The sequence below is a fragment of the Pseudozyma flocculosa genome (assembly GCF_000417875.1).
Source record: "Pseudozyma flocculosa PF-1 unplaced genomic scaffold scaffold00007, whole genome shotgun sequence".
Lineage (NCBI taxonomy): Eukaryota > Fungi > Basidiomycota > Ustilaginomycetes > Ustilaginales > Ustilaginaceae > Pseudozyma > Pseudozyma flocculosa.
Genome location: NW_006920875.1, coordinates 737593 through 747140, shown reverse-complemented (window position 1 = coordinate 747140; position 9548 = coordinate 737593). Strand labels below are relative to the sequence as shown.

Here is a 9548-nt window from a genome sequence, read left to right as displayed (position 1 = left end):
GCCACTCGAGCAAGCTTCGACCATCTCGGCCACCACCTTCGTCACCACCGGCACATTGACCTCGCCAAGACACACAGGAACCCGCCACCCTTGCGTCCTGGCATCGCCAGCAGCCTTGCCCTTCCCTCCGTGGCGCTGTCCACGGCGCATACAATCTGGCCCAGTCGACGATCTCTGCCCAACACCATCACCATCCGAGGCGGCACGGCACGATGCACCTCGCCGGTATCACCACGAGCATCGAGCTGCTCACCAAGAACGGCAAGGAGACCCTCGAGGAGTCTCTTGTGACGGAGAACGAGGAACAGGTGTGCGCTTTTGCTCGCATCTGCTCTGTGAGAAGCGTGCCCTTCCAGATCAAGCTTGACCGCGGCGCCGGACCGAGCAGCGCCAAGGACTTCGCCGTCCGGCTCAAGCTGGATGACAAGGAGGTCCGATCGGAGACGCTCTGGAGGAGCAACGAGCGCGTGCTGACCATTCGCGGCGTCAGGGTGTCGCCCGACAAGATGGCGTCTATGGTGTAGGTGGTCCTTCACTCACGTTCGTCCGCTGGTGCTAGGCTGAAACCAGCAGCGATCTTGTTTTCCATCTCGCCTACACTAGCTTCCTGCCCGTCGGGCTCTCCAAGGAGGAGACGATCCAGAACAGCCAGAGGGAGGAAGGCAACACCATCGAGATCCTGGTCTACCATGTCGAGAACATTCGCGAGCACCCGGCTCTCCCGGGCTTTTCCTTCATCCCGGCCAAGCGCAAGAGGCTGCCTTTCACGCACAAGATCGGGTGAGTCGCTCCGGACTGCCGTTGCAGGTTCAGTGGGGCTTGCCGCTGACTGGGTGCTATCCGCAGCCTCGGGGAGGAGTGGACGCCCGAAGAGGGCCCGACATACCTTTACGACACGGTGTTCTGCGGCCACTACGAGTTTCTCGCGGAGTTCACGTACACCTACGGCCCTCGCAAGGCCCCGACGGCTGCAGCACTGGCCTATGAAGCCCTCAAGGCCGGCGCTTTGCAGAAGGAGCAGGCGCAGAAAAGCAAGTCTGTCGATGACCTCAAGGTGAGGCGATCTGCTCGTCTAGACAGATCGGCGCAGCCCAATCATGCGACAATGCTGACGAGCTCAAGGCGCTCTCCTTTGCGACGTGCCTGCGGTACAGCGCAAGGTGGCCAGCCTCGAGAAGCAGCTGGCGCAGATGCAGCGAGACAAGGCTGCCGATGCCAGCAAGTTCGGTCCGATCCCTGCCATTCCGAACTTCAAAAAGGACAAGGGCGCCGATGCCGCTCCGAGCAGCAGCAGCGCCGACGGCATCGACTGGGTCAAGCTCGACCTGTGAGAAAGGTGAGTCGGGGAAGGCTCAGCTTCCGATGCCCCAGATGACTCGCTCATCTCTCCCGACTCGCTCGAACCTGCTTGAGCAGCCAGCGGATGCAGCGGTGTCCCAATCCTCTGAAGCTGGACAAGCATAGTGGCCGCTCCCAACATCCTCAGGCGACGTCGTCCACCAATCCCAGACTTTGACAGCCCACCCCGGCGTATAGGACAGGACGGATCCTTAAGCGTCCGCATCGGCTCCTTCTAAATCCACACCAGCACCGTTCCGACGCCAAGATACAAACAAGCAAGACACCGTCAGCAGCCGCCAAGCTCGAGGCGCCCTGAGGTCCCCTCCGATCAGACACGATGATTATTCGACTGCCGCTGCAATCGATCCAGAGCGCGTCTCTCACGTTGTGCTGTGCAGGGGAGGCGTGCAGGGGCCATGACAGAGAGGATCGCTCCTCGTCCGCTTGCGCTTGATGGTACGGCTCGTCGCGTCCTCCGGCGACACACCGCTCGCATGCAGAGCCGAGGAACAGCATCGTTGCGTCGTGTGAGGAGAGCGGCCACGGCCATCCCCTGGGTCGAGACGCAGGCACGCCGCGTAGCGACACGAAGGGTCCGCCACCGTAGCAGCAGCGTAATCAGGCCAGGATGGAGCGCAGCGAGACGGGCCCCGCCTGGTCTTGCGTGGATATCGGGCAGGGGCGACGGACGGGAGGCGGCACCGCCACAGGGCAGACCAGCAGCAGTGACGACGTGGTTCTCCGACCTCATCCCGATCCCACCTCGTCGTTCAGACCTCCCTCGGGCTCGCAGATATCGGGCGCGAGGAGCCATCGAGCCGCTGCGACCATGTCGCGGGCTTGCGAGGTCTCCGGACGCAAGCCCGACTTCGCCACCGCGCTCTGTGGCTCGCCTCTCCTCGCCATGCTGCGAGGGGACGCTACCACACTCTCGCCTGCCTGCTTTGTCTGGTGCGATCAGAGGGCTGATGCAACGAGGCTGCAGCAGAGGTCGAGAAGATGCGGCAGAGGCACGAGGACGCATCACGCCGTGTGACGACGGGATCGGGCCGATACCGAAGCGACAGGCTGCTTGCCTTTCCAGGCGGCCGGGCTGGACCGAGACGCGGCACATACGGGGCGTCGAGCAGGCTGTTCGAAAGGCCAGGAGCTGGCAGCGCAGAGGCTGGGCCAGAGCCGGGGCAGGCCAAGCTCGGCGGCTGACCGGACGAGGTCCAGAGGACCGTGCGCCCAGCCAGCCTCGATTTTCACGCCTGAACCAGGGCCTTGACGCGTCCCGCGGCGCAGCGGAGCCAGGCTGAAGCAGAGGCCGAGGCTAGCTCGATTCGTGGCTCCTTCCCTGCCGCCACCATCGTCCCGGCATTCATCCCCTTTCGACACCCTCTAGCCCCATACCGCCTGGGCGCGGTCAACCCTCGTCAGCCTTCACGCCGCTCACGGCGCAACAGCTACAGCCACCGAGCATCGCCATCTAGGACGACCTGCCCACCATGCAGCTGGCCGGAGTCAAGATCAGCATCGAACTCTGCAAGGACGGCGAAGAAGAGGAGGAGGAGAAGACGCTCGAGGAGTTCGAGGTCGAGGTGGACGAGGTCGAGTCGTGCGGCTCGGCGTACATCTGCTCCGTGGACGACGCACAGTTCCAGATCAAGCTCGAGCGAGACGACACCCCGGAGGGCCGCAGGGACTTTCGCGTCAAATTGACCCTCGATGGACAGGAAGTCAAAAGGGGCATGACCTGGTCGAAGGAACGTCCCGAAGTGCGCTACAGCTCCGTGACACTGTCCTCTGAAGAAGTCGCGCCGCTGAAGTGAGTGCTGGTTCGGACGAGCCACTCATGACTGGAGGTGGATGCCTTGCCATTCTGACCTGTAGGGCAACTCGCTGTCCGAGGGCCCAGGTTCTTGCGCATCGGCGCTTCCGAGCAGGACGCTGCTGGAGAGGGCGATAGCGTCGAGCAAGCCGGCACCATCGAAATCCGCGTGTGGCATGCCAGGAAGATCAGGAAGAAGCCTGACTGTGGCGGCGGCTTTGGCTTCGAGGAAGCCAACGTGGGCGACGAGGCACTCAAGCAGAGGAAGCTCGAGGGTGGCGTGCCACTGACCCATCGCATCAGGTAAGTGTCCACCGAGACCGATCATCTTGCTCGAACTCTGGCTGACCGCGTGGTGGACTGCAGCCTTGGAGAGGCAAAGCCTGCAACCCGTCGCTCCACCACCTGTGATCTCGTCGGCAACGACCCCATCGCCACGTTCATCTATTCGTACGCATCCAGGAGCGTCCTCGAGGCCATGGACGTCGTGCCCTCGGCAGCCGTTGACGAGGCCATTGAAGGGGGCGGTGTGCCGGCTGAAGAGTCCAACGAGGAGCTGCGGGTGAGGATCCTATCTCTCCGGTATCACTCAAAGCAAGATTGGGCCGGTGGCGATGTCTGACGCCGCAGCCCGCTCGCCTTTCTCTCATGTCTCGAATGCAGAGGAGGGTGGCGGACCTGGAAAGGCAGCTGACCCAGGTCAAGCGCGAGAAGTCGATCGACATCAGCGGCGACACTGGACCCATCGACCTCACCCTCGACAGCGACGAAGAGCCGCAGGCCGGTCCGAGCCGTAGCGGACCGACGGACAAGCCCAACTCGCCAAAGAGGGTCAAGCTCGATCCCGAACGGGCGTAAGTCGAGTGGACGCAGGGATGGATGGGGCTGCGATGGCAGACATGAGAGGACTGAGCCGCCGACACCATGCTTCCTCTCCGCCGCAGCGAGCGCACCGACGACGTCGAGTCTTCCCTCGACTAGCCACCTGCCGTAGCGTGTCGGAGCTCACGACGCCGTCAGGACGGGGGAGGTACGCAAGCCTATCCTCATCGCGGCGCATCAAGCACAGCAAGCAGCCCGTCGTCGGTGGCGCAACAGTCCCTCGTCCGCAAGTCTTATTTCAGGACGGCAAACGCTCACGGCAGCCCCGCCGGAGCAGCCAACATGGCCAATCCCGTCGAAGCCATAGCAGACGACGCGCACGCATCATCCCGGTCCGCACATCTGGTGCTCAGCGCAAGCATCTCACTCATCGCCTCTCCGAATCGCAGCTTGCAATCAAACCGATGCTCGTGCCGCCCGCTTCTCGAGCCGGGATCCTGCGCGAGAGGCACGAGCACGAAGAAGCGTGTTGGTGTCTGTCGTTCAGCCCCAGCTCGTCGGACGTCTCCAAGAAGTACCGAGTATCAGCCCGCGCTCCTGCCTGATAGAGACGGGCTGATGTTGAAGTCGAGTACTGAGGCGCCGCTTCGACGGCGGATGCATTCGGGTCGAGCGCCTGACCGCGTCTCGCCGCTCCCCCTATGCTGCCTTGCCATCAACCGAGCCGCCATGCCACGAACGTCTCCAAGACCAGCGTCCTCGCCGACAGGCGGCCGCTCCGAGGGGAGTCATGAGCTCCGACAGCGCCACTCGGGCCGCTCAACCTCCTGCCGTCATTCGCAAACCCATCCCTCGACTTGGTCTGACCACATCTGCGCCCGGCGTGCATGCAGCTGACGTGTCCACGTCGTCGAGCTCGAGGCGGCTGCTGGCCCCGCTCTTGTTGGACCATCGATGGCATGCACTGCCCACCTCTGACGCCATGCTCACGACGAAGTCTCGGATCGAAGAGGACAGAGAATCGAGCTCGCGCGACGATGCCTGGCAGGCCAAGGCGAGAGCGGCCTCGGGGCGGATCCGAGTCCCGCCGACGACGACGCGCGTCGCGTCACGCTCGAGTGGGCCGACCCCCAGCCTGCCTGCCGGCCTGCCTGTTGTTCTCTGCCCTGCGCCTGTGTGATTTCATCGAAGCGGGGCGTGGCTGCGCTGCACTTTTGTGATCTTGAAGCGAGGAGGACCGGGCATCGAGGCCGCGCGCCCTCGCTCGGTCTGGCCGACGCTCGAGCCAAGGAGGGAGGAGGGCGGGCCTTGAATTTTGGATTCGAGGCTGGCCAGCCGGCTGGCTGGTCGCCGTCGTTTGGTCGGTCGAGCCTCTCTGGCCCTCTGCCTGCCTGCCTGCCCCCCTTCTTGTGTTCTGCAGAATTTTCTGGCCGCGGGAAAGAGCAACACCCACACCGGCCTCTCAGCGCTCCATTACGGATTACTGGCGAGCGAATACAGAATTGCGTCGGAAGCTGTATTGAATCCCTGCCTGCTCTGCCAGGGACGGCTGGCCGAATTCAAAAATCCAGGCATCCACATTCCAGACCAACACTTTTTCGGCCCTCACCTGGGCTCGCCCTCTGGGGTTTGCGCCTGCCCACCTGCCCTGGCGTGGCCCCGAGCGCGCGCGCACACCCACCGCACGCACGCACGCACGCACGCACGCACGCACGCACCTCCCGAGTGCCTGGCTCTGAGCAGCGGCGGCGACGACGGTGGCCTGAAAAAATGGGCAGGCCAGGCAGGCCTGGCAGCCACGGCCAGCAGGCCCGAGCCCAGGGCAAGCGCCAGGGCCAGGGCGACGACCGACCGTCCGAGCCAGCCAGCCAGCCAGCCAGCCAGCCCAGAGGCCTGCCTGCGTGTTGGTTTGTCGGTTTGCGCTCGCTCGCCCGCCCACTCGCCCGCCCGCTCGCCCTCCGACACACAAGCAAGAGAGAGGGACAGAGTCTTCTGCGTGCGTGCGTGCCCCGGCCACCCAACCATCCTGCCCCTCATCCACTCCTCTCCTCCATTCCCCACCCTAGACCCTCGACGCCACCACCACCGCCGACACCGACACCCCCTTCAACCGCCAACCGACACCAGACCCCAACCCACCGACGACCTCCGACCTCGTCGACCTTCCCGGTAGGTCTCGTCGCGATCTTCGAGGCGACCTGGGGCTGGCGGTCGTGGACAGCGGCGCCGCGCGCTTCCATCCGCAGGCGAGGCGAACAACGGCGACCAGCCAGAGCGACGCCTTGGTGCAACGTCAGCCGCCGTTTCCCGCTGGGCGATGGCTCCTGATCCCGTCTGCTGCCGCTGTCCATCTGGCACAGTCCGTCGGCGGGATAGGCCCTTTGTGGCGCACCGTTCCCCTCTGGTCGACGAAAGAAGCGCCTCCAACTGACACGTCCCCACCTCCATCCCTATCACCCTCTCTCTATCCCGTGGCGCTCAGAACCCTACTACTTCCCGACTAATCTAACCCCCCTTCGACTTCCGCCAACATGAGAGAGATCGGTGCGTCGACGGGATCAAATCTGCCAGGCGGACTGTAGGGATGGCCGGACGTGCGCGCTGACACTGGCTCGCTCCCTTTGACGCCGCTACCTCGCCCGCAGTTCACCTGCAGACCGGTCAGTGTGGTAACCAGGTCGGTACCAAGTTCTGGGAGGTCCTCTCCGACGAGCACGGCATCGACAGCAACGGCAACTACCACGGCAACACCGACGACCAGCTCGCCAGGATCAATGTCTACTTCAACGAGGCCGCCGCCAACAAGTATGTGCCCCGTGCCGTCCTGGTCGACCTCGAGCCCGGCACCATGGACTCGACCCGCTCGGGACCCCTCGGCGGCCTCTTCCGCCCCGACAACTTTGTCTTTGGCCAGAGCGGCGCCGGTAACAACTGGGCCAAGGGTCATTACACTGAGGGTGAGTAGGACGGCGGTGGCGCTGCAGCCCTAGCTTGGAGATGGAGCTGGGGCCGTGGCAGAATCAGACGAGCGTGCAGGAGCGGAGAGAAGGGACGGGAGAGAGGGCGAGAGAGGGCGAGAGAGGCGAGAGAGGCGACGCGACATGCTGACCCGACCATCCTCCCCCATTCTGCGCCTCGCGCCACCGCAGGTGCCGAGCTGGTCGACAGCGTCCTCGACGTCGTCCGCAAGGAGGCCGAGAACTGCGACATGCTGCAGGGCTTCCAGATCACCCACTCGCTCGGCGGTGGTACCGGCGCCGGCATGGGCACCCTGCTGATCTCCAAGATCCGCGAGGAGTACCCGGACCGCATGATGGCCACCTTCTCCGTCTTCCCCTCGCCCAAGGTGTCGGACACGGTCGTCGAGCCCTACAACGCCACCCTCTCGGTCCACCAGCTCGTCGAAAACTCGGACGAGACCTTCTGCATCGACAACGAGGCCCTCTACAACATCTGCTTCAAGACGCTCAAGCTCAACGCGCCCACGTACGGCGACCTCAACCACCTCGTGTCGCTCGTCATGTCGGGTGTCACGACCTGCCTGCGCTTCCCCGGCCAGCTCAACTCGGACCTGCGCAAGCTGGCCGTCAACATGGTGCCCTTCCCGCGTCTCCATTTCTTCATGGTCGGCTTCTCGCCGCTGACGGCGCGCGGCTCGCAGTCGTACCGCGCCGTGACGATCCCCGAGATCACCCAGCAGGCGTTTGACAGCAAGAACATGATGACGGCGTGCGACGCCCGCCTGGGCCGCTACCTCACCTGCGCCGCCTACTTCCGCGGCAAGGTGTCGATGAAGGACGTCGAGGACCAGATGCAGAACTTCCAGCAGAAGCACTCGACCCAGTTTGTCGAGTGGATCCCCAACAACGTCCAGACGGCCCAGTGCGACATCCCGCCGCGCGGCCTCAAGATGTCGGTCACCTTTGTCGGCAACTCGACGGCCATCCAGGACGTCTTCAAGCGCATCGCCGAGCAGTTCTCGGCCATGTTCAAGCGCAAGGCCTTCATGCACTGGTACACGGGCGAGGGCATGGACGAGATGGAGTTTACCGAGGCCGAGTCCAACCTGCAGGACCTCATCGCCGAGTACCAGCAGTACCAGGACGCCTCGGCCCTCGACGAGGAGCTCGAGGAGGAGTACGTCGAGGAGGAGGAGCTCATCCAGGAGTAGACGCGCCATCCGCACCCGGGCGGGCCGCGCGCACCGGCAGACACCCGCAAGGCCGCCAGCCAGCCTGTCAGCCGTGCGGGTCGAGGCGTCGATCCAGAGGGGAAGTCGGCCGTGGGCGGCAGCAACAGAAGAGGTGGCGCGCCGAGTAGGCTCGTCGTTGTTCCAGCCCTGCTGTCCCCTTGCTCCCTCGCGCCGTCCGAACGAAGGAGCCTTGCCCAGCCGCCCCCGCCGCCGCTGCTGATGAGAAATGGAAAAGAAGCCCTCGCCGTCCCTACCATTCAAACCCGCTTCCCCTTTCTCTTCGACTTCTGACATCCTCCTTCCAGGCGCTCGATACCATTCCGAGAATCCCTTCTCTTCTTCCCCTTTCTCGACTTCGCTTTCGCCTTGTTTCGCTCCGTCATTGTTAGGGCTTGGTTCCGTGTCGCACGTCTTTTTGCCATCGGGAGAGCGCGCGCGCTCGTCGTCGCGCCCCTCTTTTGCTCGCCCCCGCGCCTCCGCCCCCGTCTCCGCCTTCTTGGGTCGTAGAGACGTGGCGGGGTCCGGGCGGAAGACTCGGCGGCCACACAAGAGGCGAATCAGAGATCGCGACCGTGTTCATACCCACCCCCAGCCGTCGAGTCTCCAACTTGTCAGTGCCATGGGCGGACGACGGGCCGATGGTGGACCGCCCGGCCAGCGCCCCCTTAGCTGGATCTTTCGGCGGCCGCCGCCGACGACGACGAGATGCGCAGCTAGGCCCACCGATTCACGCGCGGGTCGCGGGGCGAGCCGTCGAGGTCTCGGAAGGCACGCCGGCCAAGCGAGGGGACGGCCTGCCTGGCCTCGCCCCACACTCTCCGCCCAGCCCGACTCGACCCAACCCCCGCATCCGCTCGTTGGCTCGTGCTGCCAGGCTCCTGGCCTGGCCTGTTTGCGGCCTGCCCGCTGCACGCTGCCGCTCTTCCGCTGGTCAGGACCCGCAGCCTGAGCCTGCCGCCGCGACTCGATCTGCGCTGGGTCGGGATCCTTCCGAGACCGTGGTTCGTTCGTCGGCTTCCCACGACGACCACGGCCAAACGAGACAGGCCGAGCGGCCAGCGGTGCAAGCTGCGAATGGCCAGATGTTCGAGAGCGCCCTCGCCCATGCTCGCTTTCCCCTTTGACCCGAGCGGATGAGGCCGCCTGGGCTGGCGCTGGGCTGGCAGCAGGCTAGCCAAGGGAACCTTCTGGCTTGGGGTTTCGGACCGTCCGACCGCACTCGTGCATCTCCAGCCCAGCCAGCCCAGCCAAACGGCTAGCCAGCGATCGCTGTGGGGCTGCGTTGCAGGTGTCGTCTGGCCGCTCGCTCCGTCCGGCCTCCGCAATGGCCAGCTCCACCCTCTGCCCTGCCAGGCCCTGCGCAGAGCTTGGCCAGCGACG

The 9548-nt window shown here is 64.7% G+C and overlaps 3 protein-coding genes across 3 annotated transcripts; all 3 read left to right on the top strand.

Moving 5' to 3' along the window:
* Positions 1 to 212: 212 nt before the first annotated feature.
* Positions 213 to 1331, top strand: PFL1_02648 (uncharacterized protein; the record flags this gene model as incomplete). Its single annotated transcript, XM_007880162.1, has 4 exons — positions 213 to 520; positions 604 to 780; positions 847 to 1054; positions 1155 to 1331. 4 exons carry the CDS (start codon positions 213 to 215, stop codon positions 1329 to 1331), a joined length of 870 nt encoding a protein of 289 aa, XP_007878353.1.
* A 1500-nt stretch (positions 1332 to 2831) lies between these two features.
* Positions 2832 to 4135, top strand: PFL1_02647 (uncharacterized protein; the record flags this gene model as incomplete). The annotated part of the gene is made up of 5 exons (XM_007880161.1): positions 2832 to 3151; positions 3242 to 3457; positions 3521 to 3716; positions 3818 to 4008; positions 4099 to 4135. 5 exons carry the CDS (start codon positions 2832 to 2834, stop codon positions 4133 to 4135), a joined length of 960 nt encoding a protein of 319 aa, XP_007878352.1.
* A 2372-nt stretch (positions 4136 to 6507) lies between these two features.
* PFL1_02646 (beta-tubulin) lies at positions 6508 to 8147 on the top strand (the record flags this gene model as incomplete). The annotated part of the gene is made up of 3 exons (XM_007880160.1): positions 6508 to 6520; positions 6622 to 6933; positions 7126 to 8147. The coding sequence occupies 3 exons, from the start codon at positions 6508 to 6510 to the stop codon at positions 8145 to 8147; spliced, it is 1347 nt and encodes a 448-aa protein (XP_007878351.1).
* Between the last annotated feature and the right edge of the window lie 1401 nt (positions 8148 to 9548).